The 22101-nt window shown below is 41.6% G+C and overlaps 1 protein-coding gene across 1 annotated transcript in view; it reads right to left on the reverse strand.

The window, feature by feature from the left end:
- The window catches only part of CILK1 (ciliogenesis associated kinase 1), a 412784-nt gene that overhangs the window by 167056 nt on the left and 223627 nt on the right, over positions 1-22101 (reverse strand). Inside the window, exons 10-11 of the mRNA XM_086926426.1 lie at positions 15959-16152; positions 15015-15166 (exon numbers count right to left, since the gene is read on the reverse strand). Of these exons, the coding sequence (XP_086782552.1) occupies positions 15015-15166; positions 15959-16152 (346 nt within the window). The remainder of the gene's footprint in view (positions 1-15014; positions 15167-15958; positions 16153-22101) is intronic.

Raw genomic sequence — 22101 nt, forward strand, 5'->3', positions numbered from 1 at the left:
ACCCGCGCAAAGGCATTGACCGCTCTTGGCGGTCATGCCAGGATAAGCTACTTGACGCGGTCGGGCCCGCCACAAAGATTCTTGACATGGCGGAGGAGGCGAAAGCCAACGGTACCGTCATTTCCCCTGAGGTTTTGTCTAACTGGGCCTAGAGAGTAATAATTTTTCTTGGAAATGCCAATTGCGCCCTTTCCACAGAGCGTAGGAGGTCCCTGCTCATCAAACTGGACCCCAAATTGGGAGACTTGGCTTCGTCAGAAGCGGGTGCGGTGGCCCAGGGAGGCCTCTTTGGGGAACCCTTCATCAGGGAGTTAAGTAAATTTGTGTCCACGTTTACCTCGTTGGACAAGGTGCAGTCCAGCATTAAACGCGTCTTTCAACAGCGTTTTTCTGGAGGGGCCGGTCGCGGCAGGGGACGCGCGACCGGCCGTGGGCAGAATGCCAATAACAGAGGTCAAGGCTCCGGCAGAGGGCAATACCAGACCTCTGCCAACTTCAACAACTTCTATCCCACAAGAGGGCAGCGCTTTGGCGGGAGAGGCTTCGGCAGGAATCCAGGACCCAACAATACCAACGGTGAGTGTCCTTTCTTTGGATCACGTCCCCATAGGTGGGAGACTGGCAACCTTTTACGAGGAATGGGCGTCGCTTACTGCCGACGCATGGGTGTTGCAAACCGTCCGTGGTTTTCATATAGAGTTCTACGATCAACCATTTCAGGAATGTTTACCACGGGCGATTGTGTTTTCAGAACCCGACGCGCTCTTGATCGACGGGGGGGTCGCAGACTTGCTACGCAAGGGGGCCATCCGTCGATCAACGCGCCACCCCGCTGGTTTCATCAGCAATGTGTTCCTGGTGGACAAAACGGATGGGGGCAAACGGCCGGTGATCAACCTCAGAGAATTCAACGGGTGGTTGGTCTACCGGCATTTCAAGATGGAGGGGATCCACCTCCTTAGAGACGTGCTTCTCCCTCTGGATTGGATGGTGAGGTTGGACCTCAAGGATGCCTACTTGGTAATTCCTATCCATCCTCCGCACCGTCGTTTCCTGCAGTTTTGCTGGAGAGACGCAGTGTTCGAATTCACCGCCCTTCCATTCGGGCTTTCCTCGGCCCCGTGGTGCTTCACGAAGGTGTTGCACCCAGTGGTGGAATGCCTGCGAGGTCAGGGTATTCGGATGTTGGTGTACTTAGACGACATCCTTCTGATGGGCCAGTGTCCGGTGGTCTTGGCGGGACAGCTTCGGCAAATCGTCTCGCTCCTGTAGCGACTGGGGTTCGTGGTCAACGGCTCCAAGTCGGCTCTGGTTCCCACTCAAAAACTTACCTTTGTAGGATTTGTCATAGACTCAGTCGAAGCTGCGCTCAGCCTCCCCTCCAGGAAAATCGCCAAGATCAGACATTTGTTGCGGCAGACGATCGCGAAGGATCGGACGTCGTTGCGACAAATAGCCAGGGTGGTGGGGCTCCTGTCGTCCTCCATCCAGGCGATCTTCCCGGGGCCGTTACACTACAGAGCGCTTCAGCGCCTCAAGGCCCACCACCTGCGACGGGGTATGACCTACGACCAGATGGTGTCCCTTACGGAGGAAGTGAAAGAGGAAATGTCTTGGTGGCTTACGCACATGGAGGCGTGGAATGGGCGTGCGATTTTCGGATCGGTCCCAGATTTGGTCATCAAGTCCGACGCCAGCAGGACGGGCTGGGGAGCCGGCTGCGGGGACTTCTCCACCGGCGGCGTCTGGTCTTCCGACGAGCAACAGTTACATATCAACTGTTTGGAGCTCCTAGCGGGGACCTTTGCGGTGCGTTGCTGGACCAAGGAGTCGGCGACGGCCTGCGTCCTATTGAAAATGGACAACGTCTCGGCGGTCCGCTACGTGAACCATCTAAGAAGGTCCGCGCTCTCGAGCGTTGGCGAATTTGGCAAAGACTTTCTGGGATTATTGTCTCTCCGGACACATTTCGGTGACGGCGGAATACTTGCCGGGCCACGTCAATCAAGTGGCGGATTGGCATTCCAGACATCTGCGGGACTCCAGCCAATGGATGTTGGACCCCCGAGTGTTTCAATGGATCACCGATCTGTGGGTTCCGTTTACAGTGGATCTGTTTGCGTCCCGCCTGGATCACCAGCTCCCGCGGTTTTACAGTTGGAGGCCGGATCCCCTGGCGGAGGCCACGGACGCCTTCCTGCAGGATTGGAGTCGGGATCGGCCTTATGCTTTCCCCCCATTCTCGATGGTGGTCCGGACGGCTGCCCAGGTGCGCCGTCAGGGAGCGGACTTGGTGTTGATCACTCCACTTTGGAGATCTCAAGTCTGGTTTCCAGTTCTTCTGGAACTTTCTTGGGATTTTCCAATCCTACTCCCCCAGTTTCCTCTCCTCCTGCTGAATCCTAGTCAGGAGCCACATCCTCACCTCACTCGGAGTTCGCTCCGCCTCATGGCGTGGAGGCTTTCCGGAGCCGTTGGTCGCTCCCGGGCCTTTCGGGATCAGCTGAGAGCCTCCTGTCAAAGGCCTGGGCTGATAGCACGACGAAGCGATACAAATCCGCTTTGCTTATGTGGATGCGTTGGTGTCTTCGAAGGGACCTGGATCCCCTGGTCGCAGGCCTTGTTCCCATTTTGAATTTCTTAGCGGAATTGGCGACTAAGGGTCTGGCATATCGAACGATCAATGCTATGCGTTCTGCAATATCTGCGGGACACCAACCGGTGGAGAATTCCCCGGTGGGGGAGCACCCTTTTGTTTGTCGGCTCCTGCGAGGTATCCGCCTTTCGTTACCTCCGGAACCCAGGTACTCAGTTCTTTGGGATGTCAACGTGGTTTTGAATTTGTTTCTTTCCTGGCCGGCTAATCGTTACTTGTCCTTGAAGGAACTTTCGGCTAAATTGGCCATGCTTCTAAGCCTGGTCTCTTGCAGGCGGGTGTCAGACGTACGCGCCTTGGACGTTTCCGCGCGTTTCTTTTCCCCCGATGGGGTTACTTTTACGGTGGGGCGTCGCACGAAGTCCGCGACTCGATCCATCTCGTACCCTGCTTTCGTGGACGCCCCGAAATTGTGTGTTGTACATTGCTTGAAAGCTTATGAGGACATCACTTTGGATATTCGCCCGGCGGGCGAAAGACAATTACTAATTGCCTTGCGTAAACCGCACAAAGCAGTCTCCTCCCCCACTATTTCAAGGTGGGTGCGTTGGGTCATGCAAGAAGCAGGCTTTGATACGAAACGTTTTGGAGCTCACTCGGCCAGGGGGGCCATGGCCTCTAAGGCTTTTTCAGTGGGAGCTCGGTTAGAGGATCTCATGCGAGCAGCAGATTGGTCCTCGGATTCCACATTTAAAAGGTTCTATTTCAAACCAGTAGTGGATCTAGCCCAGTTGGTGGTGAGTAAGCTTTGAACTAGCATAATCTGAAGCCTCCGGTCCTGACATAGAATCGAAATTTGCCTAGCTTACGTAACGGTAAGTTTCAATTCTATTAAGGACACGGAGGCGAGGATTATCCCACACATGAATCCTCCATGGTCGGTACCCACCCGTATGACAGTAAGTAAAGCGTTTTACAAAGAGTTCTACTTCGTAGCTATGTTATGCCAGTTTCATGATGTTCCTCTTGCATGTGGTCGGTTGCTTGTAGCACCCCGTTTACGCTGTTGTTTTTCTGCTAGGAAACGATGGCGCCAAACAGGATCAGTGAGATGAAGGCGTAACCTACGCGAAGAAAGAGGAGGAAGTTCAAGGAAGGACTGGCTTTCTACCTGGCAGCGGACATAGTGGAAGGACTACGTTTGGAGTACCAAGGCTAACCTCATGGGACTTTTAGTTCTTGGGACTTAGAAAGCTTATTTTATATGCTCTTGTTCCTTTGAGCATTGTGTTGAACGTTTTTTTCCTGAGCTGCTGTGTTTTTATCATGGAATAAAGCGAAGGAAGATAAAAGCATAATCCTCGCCTCCGTGTCCTTAATAGAATTGAAACTTACCGTTACGTAAACTAGGCAAATTTCGATTCATATGCTTGAATCATTCCCCGTCGTCGAGATGAGAGTCCCAGGTACATCACAATAGCAATGCACATCTAATACAAAGCAGAAAGCAGGCCTAAGCCCATTTCAGTTTTGTAACCTATCTCCATTGTTTAGTAAAAAAGACCAAAAGTCAAACTTGAACCACTCAGGACCTCCTTTCACAGCTTGTGTGCAACAGATACACCTGTAAAAACCCGAGGAGGGTGGGTCGCATGTCAATCTATGAGAGATTCCAATACAGGAGAACTACAGTTACAGGTCAGTAACTTATTTTCTTAATCCAGTACTGGAACTTTCACAGATTCACATGCTTGAATCAGAGTAGCTAGCAGTCAGCATCACAGTTTTGCTTGTATCCATCCAAGTGTGTCAAATTCATATCTTCAACCTTTTGAGGAGCAGATATAACTTAAAACGTCACTCTTAAAACTGATAGCAATTGCTACAGTAACATTAGTATAATTTAAACATAATATAAATAAGAACTTATAAGGGTAGAAGATAAAGAATGTACATGCATATATATATCAATGATTTTAAATGGAACGCAGATTATGTGTTGATGTCGCTTGAAGTTACGTCACTCTACACAAGCATTCATCACGAGGATAGCATAAAAGCAGTAGACCACTATTTGGGCACTAGACCATTGCACTTGTACCAGCACAACAAAATCCTTGTCAACATGATTTCGACTTGTTTAGAAAATAATTACTTTCTATTTCAAAATCAGATTTTCCATCAGACACGGGGTGTAGCAATGGGAGCATGTTTTTCACCTAGTTATGCCTGCCTTCACATAGGACTATGGGAGAAACAGGTGTTAAAAGTAAAAATTTAACATTTTGAAAAATCATATTTTAATTTGGTAAAGGTACATTGATGATTTGTTCGTGATTTGGAGAGGTACAGAAGAGCGCGCTCTTCATTTCATTGAACAAATTAATGTGAACAGTTTGAACCTACATTTTACGGAAACTACAAGCAAACAGTTGGTATGATTCTTGGATGTGGAGATCTGAAGGCAATTTCGAAACGAAATTGCACAGAAAGCCAACTGTAGGAAATACCTTATTGCATGCCACTAGTCCTCATCCTAGGCACCTTATTCACAGCATTCCTTTCGGTTAAATTCTTAGAATCAGGAGTATCTGCAGCAAGGACAGCGATTGTGAGAAGGCACAGCTGGAGAGCAAGCATAGGTTTTTGCCCAGGGGATATGATGAAAAAATTATTGACAGTGCAATCAGAAAAACTAAATTGTCCAACAGAAGTGATTTACTGACCAATACAACTATCTCAAAAATTGGTAATGTTGAAACTTCAGATCCACCAACCAGGCTGATCCTGACGTACAATAGACAACATCATACCTTATGCAGGATTATCAACAACAATTGACCTATAGTACTTAGTGATCCCATCCTTGGAGGAAAAGTGTCCAAAAGCCCTAATATCACCTTTAGGAAAGCAAGATCTATGAGTGAGGCCCTAGTGAGAAGTAGTCCAGAGATTAGATCAGTCATCAATTGGTTAAATTCCAGAAAGGGGTTTGTGAAATGCACCACATGCCGTTCATGCAGATTTTGGGTCAATAAAACAACCTACACAACCCCTTTTAAAGCAGAACCAGTGCCTATTACTAAACTACTTACCTGTAAAACAGAATATGCTGTGTATGTGTTGGGAGTGTTCTAGTGGGCTACAATACATGGGCAGCACCAAGCTGCAAGCCCACAAAAGAATACTCCAACACATCAGGGCTATTACAAATTCTGATGCAGCTTACCGGTTGCGAGACACTTTAAAGACGTCCACAACAATAAGATGGAAATTCTGAAATACTTTGTTGTGGATACAATTCCAGTGCTTAGACGTGGAGGAAACCGGGAGGCATTGCTACGTAAATTGGAAACAAGATACATAATCGAACCGGACACTACTACCCCACAGGGCCATAACTCCAGTGAGGACTTTTATACCTGCCTTTAACATTCTCCCTTTAATAGTCGACTCAACATGTTTCAGTATTAACTGCTGCTGAATCGCTCTTTAGTTTTTAAATTTAACATTACACATTTGCTCTTTTGAACCAATAGGGTTCATTATTGTGGCTCTTTTTTGCACTAGCACTTTGTTCATAGACAGACCGAGAATGGCAAGGCCCACTTGGGCTTGATTTCAAATGTTGCACTATGGTATGAATTAAATGACCCTATACTTTATAACTATAAGGTCAGGATCTCAGTAGGCACAGAGTTAAAGCAATTAAGTCATGACGTGTTTTCAATACGTGCATAATGCTTTTTACATGTTAGGACTTATTGTGAATTTTTAGCTCTCTTTATACCACATATTTATTTATGTGCAATGCCTTTTATAATATTTTATACTCTGTTGCGTTCTGATCTCCCGGAAGATGTTCCACCTTTAGAGAGATTCTGTTCGGCATCGCTACTTCCAGATGTACTGAGCATCCTGAGAAAGGAGGTAGGACCTGGTGCTGCCTTGCTTGTTTAGATAATGCATTGCCGCGGTGTTGCCCGTTCTGACCAACACCGCAGTGTTCATTATTTTCGGTAGGAAAGCCTGCAATGCCAATGTCACTGCCCAGAGATCCAGCAAATTGATGTGGAGATGCTGGTCTTGATGCTGCCAAAGGCCATTGACCTTAAAGGTCTTTCAGGAAAGCTCCCGCATCCTTCCAGGTAGGCATCAGTGGTGAACACGTGTGGAGTTGGTGTGGTAAGGGAGGAGAGACCGGTGGAAATATTTCGACGCTGGGTCCACCAAGAGACATGTTAACCATACCTGGAGTGAATAATGGCATCCTCGAAAGAACCTATTGCTTGATGCCATTGTAAATCTAGCTTTTCCTACAATGCCTGCATTCGCAATTGGCAGAAAGGAATAAGAGGAATGAAAGAGGACATTGTTTCCAGGAAGTACTTGTAACGGCGAACTGAAAGGGACTTTTTTCTTGAGAATGACTGAACCAGTGATATTAGTTTCGCTTGTCTCGAGCGAGAGGGAAATGCTTTGTTTATTGTGGTGTTCAATATTGCTCCTAAAAAGGTGATTCTTGTGGAAGGGCATATGGTCGATTAACAATCGTTCAGGGTTAGGCCCAGCTCGGCGAATAGACTTGTACATGCCTCCGTGGATGACTGGACTACTGAGTGTGAGGGTGCCTTTATTTGCTAGTCGCCCAGGTAAGGAAACACTTTATGCCGTTTCTTTCCTTAGAAAGGCTGCTACTGGAGCCCGGCATTTGCTGGATATTCTTGGTAGAGATTTTAGGCCAAAAGGCAGCACTTTGAATTGGTAATGGCTTCTGGCTATGGCAAATCGAAGGTCGTGCCTGTGGGAGGGATGGATGGGGACGTGAAAATATGAATCTTGTAAGTCTAAGGTGGTCATGTGATCCCCTGGGTTTAGGAGTAATAAAATGTCCTGAACAGTGACCATGCGATAAGGACTGCTTATTGAGGTAGGTGATGGGCTTTGACCAAGTTCACGTATCGTGGTTAAGTGGATAAGGAGGGAATTAGAATCAAGGGGGCACATGCATCAAGCAAAAGACCGGTCGCAATGGGCCGATTTGCAGAATCGGACTGTTTGCAACCAGTATTGAGCTATTTGGGATACATCAAGCGCAAAGCAAATTGCAAAATGGGGAATTACAATTTATGTGATTATCTATTTTGCAAATGCATTTAGTGAATCGTATTTTGCAATTCCATAAATGCAATGCAAGAAGCATGAAAAAATTGTGACCCTGCTTTAAGGATTTGCAAATTACCACCAACTTATGTATGCATATATGTGGAGAACAGCCATTACAACACGGGTTTTACAACATGTTGCTTTTACATTGCATGCGTTACAACGCATGCGATGTTACAACGCGTGGTAAAACCACGCATACCATTACATCGCATGCGCTTTTACAACGCATGCGATGTAATGTGTAATGGCGGCGGCAGGGCGGCTATTCGAATCGTTGTGAGGAAACTTAGGCTGTTTCCTCACAACGACGTGAAGCAAACAGGAAGGAGGAAGCAGGATCCGACGGCGACGCTGGATAGGAGAGAGGTAAGGGGGTTTGTGCATGGGGTGGGGGTTACTTTTGTAGGGGTTAGGGTAGTTTAAAAGTAGTGTGGTAATGTTTGTGTTGTGTGTGTGTTTTTTAACCCCTTCCGTGCTTCGAACGTCCAACGGTCGTCGCGTGCACTACCTCGCTGGTGCTGCGCACGACCGTTGGACGTCCGAATCCCGTTAGCGCGATCGAACGTCCGCACTGGGGCGGAATGTTCAACGCGCTAAACGGGTTAAAAACGGTTTAGTGTGTGTTGTGGTGTTTGTTTAGTGTAGTGTATTGGGGAGGGTAGTGTAGTGTTTATGTAGTGTAGTGATTTAGGTGTTAGGGTAGTGTAGTGTTTGTTTATTGTAGCGTATTAGGGTTTAGTGTAGGGGTGGGAGTAGTGTGGGTAGTGTAGTAGGGTTTAGGGTAGTGTAGGGGTGGGAGTAGTGTGGGTAGTGTAGTGTTTTAGGATTTAGGGCTATGTGGGGTGGGAGTAGTGTGGGTAGCGTAGTAGTGTTTTAGGGTTTAGGGTAGTGTAGGGGTGGGAGTAGTGTGGGTAGCGTAGTAGTGTTTTAGGGTTTAGGGTAGTGTAAGGGTGGGAGTAGTGTGGGTAGCGTAGTAGTGTTTTAGGGTAGTGTAAGTGTGGGAGTAGTGTGGGTAGTGTAGTAGTGGTTTAGGGTAGTGTAAGGGTGGGAGTAGTGTGGGTAGTGTAGTAGTGTGGCAGTGTTTTTGGGTTGGGAGTAGTCTGTTGTGTAGGTGTAGGGATAGGGATGTTACTTACCTTGCATACTTTTACCACAAGTATAGCTTTACCACGCATGCCTTTGCGTTGTAATGGCATGCGTGGTAAAAGCATACTCGTGGCAAAAGTATGCGATGTTATGGCATGCGACGTCATTGACATTGCGTACTAATGCCCGCGTTGTAATGGCATGCGTGGTATTAATATGCAATGTAATGACATACATTCCATATATGTTCCCACTTCAGCTTTACCTCTAGAACATAGTTTGCTATTGCTTACAGCAATCTTATGCATTTTTTGGGGAATTACATAAGGGTGATGTCATCATTATATTTTCAGTGAGGTTAACTTTTCAGTCTCTATATAAATGGGCTAGTCGATTTCTTAAACTCTGAGAAGGATTTACATGCACCTAGGCTGGCAGCTCGTAATATCCTGGCCATGATGTTTGCCGAGGATACCCTATTACTATCTAAAACTCCCATGGGTATACAGAGGGTTTTAAATAAATGTGATGCCTTCTGTAAAGAAAGGGGGCTTGAGATTAATTTACAAAAAATCAAATATATGGTATTTAACTTAGACAAAAGTACTCAGTCAAACCCATGTTTGGATGGTAAATACCCAGGGGGGGGAATCTACCTTTGATTATCTCGGCATCACTATTACTGAAAAAATGGATTGGGGAGCACAAATGAATAAAACATGTCTGAAATTAGTGCAAACAACCAAAGGTGTTTCGAAACTCCAGCCACAAACCGGTTGGCCCAGCAGTAGAGGTGCCCATGGGCCACTCCAGAATTGCTTGAGTTCAGGGGAGAACTAAGAGAGGTGATGAGTCTACCAGGGGCATGGAAAATACCTTGGCTCACATACATTAGGAACACCCTTACATCTATGGGTCTGGGAAACCATTGGGACAACCCAGAATTGATATGTCCCACAGTCCCTAGGAAAGAGCTTAAGCGCAGTTTTCTGGGAGGAAAAACTGTCCCAGCTACAAGGAACCACCAAATGGGGAAACTTAGCGTAGCATTTATGGTAATAAAAGACCAGTATATACTAGAGCCGGCACTTAATGACATCAATTCGACAGCCACAAGGAAGCTCTATCTACAGTTTAGGCACGGGGTACTGCCATTGTGTGCCTTTACGAACAAATGGGCGGGCCTACAGATACTTGGTTGCCCGGCATGCAATTGTGCAGAAGAATCTGAATCCCATGTGTTCTTTGTCTGTGCGGGCTATAGGAAAGCAGGAAAACAATGGCTGGTTCAGCTATGCAGAAACCTGGGAACTAGAAAATATGCAGAAGCCTTTACGTTACTGATATACGATATTAGCCTCCCTGTAGTTTACTCTGTGTCAGGCTTTTTATTTTCTATGTGGTGCACCCGAAGATTCTTCGTAAAAACATCCCCCAATGATAGTATCTAAATTTGCGTTTAACCTGTTTTGCTTTTAATTCATGGAATTGTAATTGAATTGTACGTCAGTTTTAGCAGTATTTAAACAATGTATATACTTAAGGTACATATCATTGGTGAATAGGATCATTCCGAAATAGGACCGTTGCTTACTGATCTTTAATAACGTTTTTTTCCTACTTGATTGAAATAATTTCCTTAATATATGGATTTTTAACTAAGAGTAAAGTTTTGCAAACTTTCCATTACATTATGCACAAGCACTTTAATGTAAATTGGTATGCTGCTAACAAAGGTATTCTTGACAGACAAGCATTTTATATGAACATATGTATTATCATTTATGAGTTCACCAGAGTTTCACTCCAAGTGCAAAAAATATATATATATGTATTTTTTGTTAGTGTGAATTTAACCTAAGTAATACATATATGGATCATTTCAAATTAAATCATAGAATAGAATAAAATTACATCTATATAGGTAACACCATGTATTAGCTATAATGTAATTTGATGTATGTACACCTTTTTTCTTTTATTAGTTTTGTATCTAAATGTGATGATGAATTTTGTTTAAAATGGTTTTAGGATTACACTGATCGATATAAAGTTTTTACAAGACAAGTAATTAACTATGGAAAAAAATCTGATGTCAGAAGGTCTGTGTGCATCAGTGCTCTGCACTTCATTGAGCTGCTCCTGAAATGGATTACTTTCATCAACATAGAAGAGGACCCTGCTTTCCTTCAACTGAAATTGTTCCTTTTTTTAGAAACACGTTGAGTCAGCTTAATTTAACATATAATACCGTGTGCATTTACCAATTCATCTCATCAAACAATTAAACACAAAGCACTGTCATCTGGTGTTAAACGTGTGAAAGAACCCCATACCCATACAGTGGATCAACTGTAGAATATATAATCAGAAGACATGGGTTCAATTTCGGCTTCTCTGATTGACCAGTGTGATACTAGACCAATATTTTACTTGTCTGTGCCCCTTTTGTTTGATGATCCTATTTCAAATCACCTTGAAATAAATCGGTTCTGGTTCAAAATCCTCTAATGTACATGGTGTAATAGACTATTATTAGGGATCCCGGTTTTAGGGTATTTATTTTTTTAACATTTCCAACTGTATTTATCAATCTATGTATTTTTTAACTCTCCATGCTGTCTATCAGCTCCGCTGTTGCCTGTAATTAATGAAAAACATCATGGAGTCTCTCTCAAAAGAAGCACAATTTTCTGTATTTTTCTGTTTTTAAAAATAAATGCAGACAGGAAATACATTGCTTTCGGTCGGAAGACATACTATAATGTAGTTACATCAATTACAGCACAGGTCATATACTCTGGCCGCCCGACAATTAGCTTTTGCTTGGGCCACTAGTGGCATTGTGTAATGGCAGAGGGGATGGTTTGTTGATGCCTCTAAATTCAGGTTTAGAAACTATCACTAAGTAATATAACAGTTTGAGACATGACTATTGCAGCATGATTCACATGGCAAATATTTTGATGGCTCAGTTCGTGCTTTATCTTTTAGGACCAAGCCAGACAGTTGGCTAAGCCCTCCCTATAAATTTGTTGGCTCACACACATCTAGGAGTGTGTTGCGTAACAGAAATGCAGAAAATCAATGGCTGAAAATAGATCAGTGACCAAAGAATGCGTTCTTTTATGCTCAAAATGTCACATATTTGTGTTGATGAATTAATAGAGGGCTAAAATGATACTTTTGCTGGCTGTAAGGGCTCTGTATCTAGCTGAAGAAAAGAATTGAGTCAGAGTAACATAACTTGCATATCTTATGCAAAGAGAATGTTCACTTCTAGGGGCATTTTAGCCACGAATAACAGGTGCTTATTATTTGCCAGGCCAATGTACTCATTTTATCGATGTATGAAAGATGGCCAGCAACATTTGATGGCACTGAGCTCCAATACAGATCCCTGACGTGAATGCATTAGCCATCTGAGCCATCAAATACGGCTCACTAAGATGATGGGCTTTGACCAAGTTCACGTATTGGGGTTAAGTGGAGAAGGAGGGAATTAGAATCAAGGGGGCACATGCATCAAGCAAAAGACCGGTCGCAAATGGGTCGCTTTGCAGAATTGACCCGTTTGCAACCGGTATTGAGCTATTTGGGATACATCAAGCGCAAAGCAAAGTGCAAAGTAGGGAATCACAATTTATGCGATTACCTATTTTGCAAATGCATTTGGGGAATCGCATTTTGCGATTCCCTAAACGCAATGCAGGAAGCATGGAAAAATTGAGACCCTGCTTTAAGGATTCGCAAATTACCACCAACCTCAAGTTGGTGGTAATTTGCATATCCTTAGAAAAATGCAATTTTTTGCATTTTTCTTAGTGCCAAGTGGGCATGTACTTACCAGTTCTGGGGTGCATCAGGGTGGCCTTTTGGCCCCCAATCACCCTTGCAAATAGGATGCGCAATTTGCGAATACCTATTTGGTACCCACAAATTGCGAATGCAATCCCATTAATTCCTATGGGCCTCTGGGCCGATAGGAATGAATGGGAAGCCATTCCTTAATTGTTAATCGCAATTTGCGATTAGCAATTAGGGAATGTGTAGGAATCACTAATATTTTAGCGAAAACTACATGCATTGGCAATTGAGATTCCTTAATAATTACTATTAAGGACTCGCAATTACCTAGCTTGCTGCATGTGCCCCCAAGTCTCTTAGATGCTGAGAAGTACATTTAGCTGTGTTATGGGCTACTTACAGTTAGCATACTGATACTTGTAATTTTGGCATCTTGTGTACATTTTGTGTCATCTTATCTTTTTTGCTCATATACTTTTTTTCGAAGCAGAACTACCCCGATTTTGCAAATGAGAGTTGGTGGCAACCCGGGTCATCACCAAGATAATGTTAGGGTGCTATTCAGTGGCAATCCCTAGCGAAGGATAGTTAAGGTATCATCTCACATTAAATGAGCAATGAAAAGGCTGAGCTAAATCATAACATATTGTTATACCCACCTATTCATAAATTGATATTCCATTACGAATCAAACAGCAACTGTAATACACAACCATGTCTATCGTATCTTGCCATCTGCCGGATAAATGAGTTTTTCAATACTAAATTTTAAAAGTTCAAAGTACGACCTATTGTTCAATAAAGACTGTGTCGCCTGGAACTCATATTCTTTCTGTATCTATTTCTATCATATCCCATACCCAGATCTTCAAGGGAGGGGGGGGGGGGGGGAGGGGGTGGCGGGGGCACTTGGCCACTTCCTATTCATTACCTTCATCCTCTTGTCCAGCGCAAGTCCCTTCGTGATAAATTCCCTAGTGCGTTTATCTTTCTTTTTGAGAGGTACACCTCATAGTAGATAGACTGTGGTTGCCTGTGCGATATTCCAACCTGTTAGTTCTCTCAACTTACTAACAACCTTTGTCCAGCAGTCCTGATTGTCAACATATCTCCATTACGTATGCATATATGTTCCCACTTCAGCTTTACATCTAGAACATAGTTTGCTAATGCTTACAGCAATCTTATGCATCTTTTGGGCAATTACATATGGGTGATGTCATCATTATATTTTCAGTGAGGTTAACTATAGTTTAGCCAATGAGGCAAACCCCTTTGGTTTAAGGGAAATTTGAAGCAACCATTTTTTTCACTTGCTGTTTATTTGCTAATTAATCTATGATGTATTTCACATAAATTCCAGGACTCGAACTTAAAATGGCAACTGGAAGAATGATATGTAGTTCCCAGCTACAAAAGCCTCAAAATGCTAGTAACAGATCCTTACTGTATTTAGTTTTGATAATTCTTTCAAATTCTTAAGGATAAAATGTAGAGAGATCATGTAAAGAAAAAAAGAAGTGACTTCTCGCACCTTAAAAAGAATAGCATATAAAGAAATTGAGGTATCTCTTGACAGGTTAGTGCCGTTGAAATCCTAGTAGGGCTGGAGCAGGGCCAAATCATTAATTTTTTTATGCACGTTTATTACCAGTCACAAAATTACAGTTTTACGAGTTCAGAACTAACTTGGAAGTTTTGTTCTCATATGTTGAACCTAAGCAAGTTAATCAGGTTTGTGGTGATCCCACATCGATAGGCGGCAAGAGCAGACCCAGCATACCATTTTATTTCATGGTAACAGAGCATAAACAGTGCCGGGAAAAACAGCAACGCAATTCAGTGTCTACCAATCAATATGCATTATACACCTACAAAACACAATGATTCAATTGTTTAAAAATTAAATAAATCATGTTCACGCAAAGCAGTTATGAAAGTGGAAAAGATAAAAAAAAATCTAACCCAAGCACTTATTTCGTTCACTGTGAGCACTTGTCCACTTTGATAAAACGAAACAAAACTTACCATTAGGTATAAAGCACGGTTTTGCTACTTTTCTGTTAAGTTTGTCAAGGTGTGAAACAAACAATTCTGACTCCCTTTACTGGATAGCCCTACCAAGCAAAGTAGGACACACATTGGATGGGAAGGATGTATGTTTATTTCTTGTGGTAATAAAAGGAATTGTGTTGCTCATATTAGAGTTCATATTCTAAAACACTTTCCGTAGACATATTCTAAACGAAAATGATTAAATTCTAGATATTAGAAAGTGTATGTTTTGGTTTACTGCTTGCAATATATTCGATCATTCAATGGGAAGACATTACACAAAACGAAATAAAATACATACCCGGCAGATATCTGGAATGTATCAAGTAGTGTTGCTTAGCAGAAGGGGTCTGCGATGCTGTGGTATGCTGCTTAGGAAATGAGGTATATGGATGTGCAGCATTGATTGAACTGGTCTTGTCTGTAGACTTTAGGTCCAAGACACTTTCGAATCTGTGGAAATAGGAAACATGTTCATCAACATATGTTTAATATGAAAAGCCTTTCCAGACAACGAATGCATTAGCTAGATTAAGGCCCCAAGGTGGACTCAACAGGTGTTAAGCTCCATAAACAATAAACGATGTTATCCCGATATCTGTTTATTATAGTCACAAGAAATTCTGAGCCCAGTTCTCGAAGCTTCTTTTATCTGGATTTTACAATACATACAGACAGTGGGCTATTTTGGACCAGCCTCCTTCAGCTATTGGCTTGAGACTTTGTCAATCACTTTCACTTCCCACTATTGGCTTATCAGTCATTCCTTTCAACTCAAAGTAAGTGCCTATACTGCAAACTAACTGGCACAATTTTACAACTAGAGGCCTCTACCTGGGTCAACTCCTCGTTTTCCTTGCTGTTTCTTCAATGTTCACTTCTCACTCGTGTCTGCTCCTCTTTGCTCTCACCCAAGCTTCTATCTTTAAAGCGTGTCATCTGCAAGTTGCCCTTTGTCACTCCTACCTCTTGCTCCTTTGTTTTGCTCACCCCAGTTCCTCCTTCTTTTCCATGGTATCTTAACTGAAGCTATAGTGAAGGCCCCATTGCCTTAATTCGTCTTCTTTTGGTTTTATGTCATTCAACCAAGTGCAAAAGCACATAGCACTAGTAACCGTCTATGCACAGGACTTTATTACTGCACATATATAACCTTGTGGTTAGCAGCCAAAAGGCAGCAAGCCAGCTGCGGTGAAACCTTGAAATAGATATTTTTTATACCATAATAAAACCACTGAAACATACCCAGAAAGAGCATCGCTACTCTGCTTATTGTTATCCATTTTCAGGTCAGTTTTTGCAGCCGAAGAACCAAAGTCTATGTCTGCCAAATCATCCCAATTACTGGAGCCTTTCAGTGCCTTTGTTATGTGTCCCCATCGCTTCCGGTTTTTTTGCTTTACTTCGCCAATTGCAATCTCTGTTGCAGGCTGTACTTTCTGAAGATACAAAGAATAAACAACATGATCAGAAGCAGTTCGCTTTGTCCTACGTCAAATGTTACATTTTAGTAAAACCTCTACAAAGAAATAACAGCAACCTACATTTTCAAATTCACAGCAAGCAAAGTCCATGTTTTATGCCGGGTATTTTTTTAACAGCATTCTTGCCTGAAACATTTCAAAGTACTTACATAGTAAAATAGTATTTATACCTGTGATTTGCTTGTAGTTGGGCCTAATAATGCTGGCATTTTAAATAATGAGAAAAGCTGGTGTGCTCGATAACTAACAACGGATAATGGATCGCAGGTTAAGTGCATGGCCGCAGCTTTGACCAGAGGTCAGAACTTCTAGGTTCTTAGGTGAACCTATTTTAAAGTTCGCTCTGGAGAAAACTACTAGCACTCAAGGGGAAATTTGGGTAGGTCGTGGGGAGAAACATGTCAGGGCACAATAAAGCCAGCCAACTATGGGTAGGCTAATGAAATAATTGGTATTTAAGCGAGACTACGATTGGACAATAAAACACATTTGCAGACACTGAATTGTGAGCTTTTATAGACAAGTCTTTCAACATTCTACTGAGTATGCTTAAGTAAATCAACACACAGAAATATTCAATACTGTTGCCTTTCAAAGGATGGAACATCGACTGAAGCTTACATAAGGCATTCTTCATCAGTCTCGAAACTGAGTTCGTTTTTAGGCAACTCTAAAACTCCAGGGTTATTTCAAATCCCCCTACTACTTCCACTAAAGAAAACATTTGGCCCTCATTGGGAAAATTTTCCAACTGCAGCAGACTCTCTCTGTTGCAAGCTTTCCATCAAATTAGATGGACGTCTTGTGGTGTTTCTCAGAAACCACCTGATGAAGAATACAGAATTACAGCCTTTGTTGCACAATTGTGTTATAAAGATGTGTTTTATGTAGAGTATACTAATGAAATGAATGACTAATAAAAGAACGAATAAATATTCTTTTTATAATAGTTCATAAAAATATTCATAAAGAACAGCTATATTAAAAGAACATTTCAGCGTAGTAAGGTTTTAAGGCATCTTGCTCTGGTTCCCCATCCCAAACCTAAACCATTTGTGAGAGCCTACGTTTTAAAAATATCATCAAAGGATGAAATGAAGATGATTCAAAGGAATTAAAGAAGATCCTTTATTCACTCGAAGAGCACAGTACATGTAATCCAGCAAGATCAACATCAAGGAGTAACTGATCCTTACAAAGGATGCACATCAACATGACATGTATAACATTCTACATTCAGTAATGACATAACTTAGAATGAGTATGATTAAAGGAACAGTGCAATAAGTAAGAACACAACACATCCCCCTTTCTAATAATAAAATAAAAATGAAAGAAAAAGAAAACTACATACATTAAGTGGATCGAAACTTTTCCAATCAAATATAAAATAAAAGAAAAAACTACTACCTATAGTTTGTGATAAAACCCTTAACTATTGTTAGTGATATAATCTTTAACCCACAAAGGAACCACCCTATTCCTTGAGGAATGGCGGAGAGTAGGATCCTCACCAGTAACCAAACAATCTTCCATAGGAGTGACAACCGAATCCTCAGAGATGTTACTAGGAGACTCTAAGTTATCACTTACAGAAACAACCACACTAGAATTAGGGATATCACACGAACTAGAACAACTAACCACTCCAGAATTGTTAAATAAATTATCGTTGCCACTAGAGTCATCGACATCCAAATCTTCTGGTTTCCAAAGGGTGTTAGGAAAATCAGGCCTAGAAGAACAACTCCGATTACATCTGGCAACTCTACTTAAATTCCAAACTTTCCCATTGCTAAGTTTAACAGAATTCTTTAAAATTTCCATTACTTGGAAAGGTTTAGAAAAGGTAGACTCACCTTTCTGTACCTCTAAAGGTTTTTTTATTCTAACCCAATCACCAACATTTATCTTAACCTCTTTTGATCCATGCTTCAAATCATGATATTTTTTACTTTTGTCATGGACCTGTACCAACCGTGCCTTAACTAAATCCTTAGAATAGGGCTCAATTTCACCTGAAAATAACCAAGTAGGGATAGTTTTAGAACGTGGGCTCCTACCTTTCATTAAGACAAAAGGGGAAACACCAGTAGAATCATTAACAGTAATACGATAATTCCAAACAACTTTCCCAACTTGAGTTGGCCAATCCAGATTATTACTAATAGAAAGTTGAATAGTATTCTTCAATACCCTGTTAAAACGTTCTACGACTCCGTTACCACCAGAATTATAAAGAGAAGTTGTTCTATGCCTAATACCAAGTTTACTGAAATATCTTTTAGCTTTTACGGATAAGAACTGAACACCATTATCGGTGAGAATGCAAGAAGGAATTCCCTCAGTAACAAAAGTTTCATCCAGGAAACTTAAAACAGAATCTGTATCTGCTCTCTCTACCACCTTAACCACCGGCCATTTGGAAAACAAATCAATGAGGACAATTAAATACCGATGAGAACCATCCTGATCTTGAATAGGACCCATAATGTCCACCGCAACAGATTCCCAAGTAGACTCAGGAGGAGAACACTCCAACATAGGAGGACGAAAGGTACGCAAGGTTTTGTCTGCAGAAGCACAAATTACACAATCTCTAACAATCTTTTCTATTTGAGAATCACAACCAGGCCACCAGAATAAATTCTTTACCAAAGATTTGGATCTCACAATCCCAGGGTGACCTTCATGGCAAAGTTCAATGATTCCTTCACGCAAACCACCAGGAGGAACGATTTTTTCACCCCTTAATAAAGTCTCATGAGCAACAGAGAGTTCAGACCTAACCTCCCAAAAAGGTCTTAAAATACCATCCAACACATCTTTTTTATCTGGCCAACCCTCAACTGTGTAGGAAATTACCTTCTGTAAACATTCATCAGCCAAGTACTCATTATTCCATTCTTCCTTGCTGAAGGCTGAAAGACCTTCATCATGAACATATGCTATCTGTAATTCATTCCAATCATTATTATCAACTTCCTCTAACATTACGGGCATCCTTGACAGAAAATCGGCAAGAACGTTGCTTTTACCTGGCACATAAACAATCTTGTAAATGAAATTCTGTAACCTCATAGAAATCCTAGCCAGGCGAGCAGAAGCATTGATAACCCCTTCGGTAGTCAAAATCTTTACCAATGGCTTGTGGTCGCTGCGTAATAACCACATTTTACCCCAAACGAAAGATTTGAAATGATCTAGCGCCCAAGCACAAGCTAAGGCCTCCCTTTCTATTATAGGGTACTTTTCTTCACAAGGAGAAAGAGATCTTGAGGCATAGGCTATTACATTTTCCTTCCCTTTCTCATCTATTTGCACCAAAACAGCTCCAAGAGCCTTGTTACTAGCATCAGTAGTAATCACATTCTCCAAAGATGGATCGAAACTGTGTAGAGCAGTGGTTTGGGCAATAGCGTTCTTAATATTCTTGAAATCTTCATTACAAGATTTAGACCATTCAAACTTCACACCCTTCTTTAAAAGTTGTCGAATATTATATGAAACACTCGCAAAATTAGGAACATACTTGGAGCAAAACTCAGCCATTCCTAAGAATGACTTAATGTCATCTTTACTTGTAGGAACAGGAGCCTCGGAGATAGCTGAAACCAAAGAAGGTTTAGGTTTAACCCCCTCAGCATCAATGATATGGCCTAGATAAGTTACACTCTTCTGAGCAAATTTACATTTAGAATGTTCAACGGTAAGGCCCTTGCTTTCAAGAATATTCAAAACTTTATGTAGTCTTGACAAATGCTCATTTTCATCATCTCCAAAAACAAGAATGTCATCTTGAAAAAATCTGACACCTTTTTCTCCCTTAAATAATTGGTACATTAGTCGTTTGAAAACTGCAGCCGCTGAAGCTAAGCCGAACGGCATGCGTTTATAACGGAAGCAACCAAAAGGTGTCACGAAGGATGTAAACTTCATTGATTCAGGGCACAGAGAAATCTGGTGGTACGCAGACGATAGGTCTATAGTAGAAAACCATTGTGCATTACCAATACTAGAAACCATCTCATTGATTTTAGGAAGTGGGAACTTGTCAACCACAATATTGTTGTTTAAATATCTCAGGTCTACACACAATCTGATTTTACCATTGCTACGTCTCGCGACGACAATTGGCGAAACCCATTCACTCGCCTCAATTGGCTCAATAATGTCAGTAGAAACAAGTTTATCCAGCTCTTTACTGACTTCATCTCTCACTAAGATAGGCACATTTCTACACTTGTGTACCTTTGGACAAGCATCATCCTTCAATATAATCTTATGTTCAAAACCAATTAAATTTCCCAAAGATTTACTAAAAACTTTCGGAAATTTCTTTAAAATACCATCAGTAACAACCAAACTATCATCTACTACTAGAACTTGTTCTTTACTATTTGGATCTAAGATAATGTGAAGTTGTTTTTAGTCAAACCACCCTAAAACAGGTGGTCCTTTCTTAGAAATGCTTTTCACCAACATGTTGGATAAAAGAAGATTTCCACATTTCTTCATTAACAATGGTATAAGGTGAGCCCGAATCAGCATAGATTTTGACAACTACTCCCCCAATACTCATTGTACAAATAGGTTTGTTAACCATGTCTTCATCTCTTATTCTTAAAACTAACTTATCATGAACATTCATTACTAGATTATCCTCTATGTCGTTCTCAAAGTTTTCTTCCTCATCAATGTCATTCACAAAATTTACTTTACTCTTCTTTTTCCTGTTGCATGCTTTTGTCAACCTTTCAAACCACAACTAGAACATTTAGCTTTCAGGCCAGGACATCCTTTGAAATCAGCCAAATGCTCTAAACTGTTGCATCTGTAACATTTAGGTTTAAAATTCGAGGAAGATTGAGGATGTTTAGTTGAAAAAGATTTGTTGTTAGAACCAAAAGATTGCCTAGAGTTATAGCTAAACCTCTTCTTATCAGTAGCATTCACTTTGCCAACTACTTCATTAGTCAGTGCACTATTATCATTCTTTATCACATTCGCGCACCTGCCAGACATTTCTGCTTTGCGTGCAATGGCAAGAATATCATCTAAAGGAGAATCTCCATTTATCCATAACCTATCCTGTATGGAAGCATTGTAAGAATGCATAACAATTTGGTCTCTAATTAACTCCTCTTGTAGTACACCAAATTTGCAATCCAATGACAATTTTTTAAGATCAGCAAGAAAATGGTCAATGTTTTCATCTTTAGTCTGTTTCCTAGAGAAAAATGTATACCTCGTTACGCCAATACACACTTTAGGAGCAAAGTAAGTGTCTAAATGTAAAAGCGCTAACATATAAGCATTCAAATCCCCAGGAAAAGAGGGTTTAGTCATGGTTTCATATACTTTTAGTCCAACAGGACCTAAGGAATGAAGAAGTCTCTTTTTTTGAGCACGAGACATTTTTCCATCCTCATCTAAGGCATCTATATAATTACAGAAATATGGCTTCCACTCCAACCATTTAAGTGGTGGTTCATTGCCAGATACCCAAAATGCCTGAGGAGGACTAATGTTATAATTAGGCTGAGTCATTGTAAAATATGAAACCTAACAAATCAATTTAAATAAAAATGTTGAGTGATGCTGGACTAAGTACTTTAAGTATTAATAGCAAGAAAGCTAGTGCACATACAATAATCAACTTATAATATGCTTATAGTGGTTCAATAATGTAAAACGCTAATTTAAGTCATCAACATTGTTTGAATAAAACAAAAATAAGAAAAAATGGAGAAAGGTGTGCGAATCACCGTAGGTGGTAACACGCTGATGAGAGTGTGAAAGGTGTGCGAATCACCGCTGATGGTAATGCGCAGATTAAGTAAATGTGTAAACTTCCTCACGATTGTTTAAATTCCCCTTCAAGTCTCTCACAAAGAACTCCGT

The sequence above is a fragment of the Lissotriton vulgaris genome, chromosome 6 (assembly GCF_964263255.1).
Source record: "Lissotriton vulgaris chromosome 6, aLisVul1.2, whole genome shotgun sequence".
NCBI classification, from domain to species: domain Eukaryota; kingdom Metazoa; phylum Chordata; class Amphibia; order Caudata; family Salamandridae; genus Lissotriton; species Lissotriton vulgaris.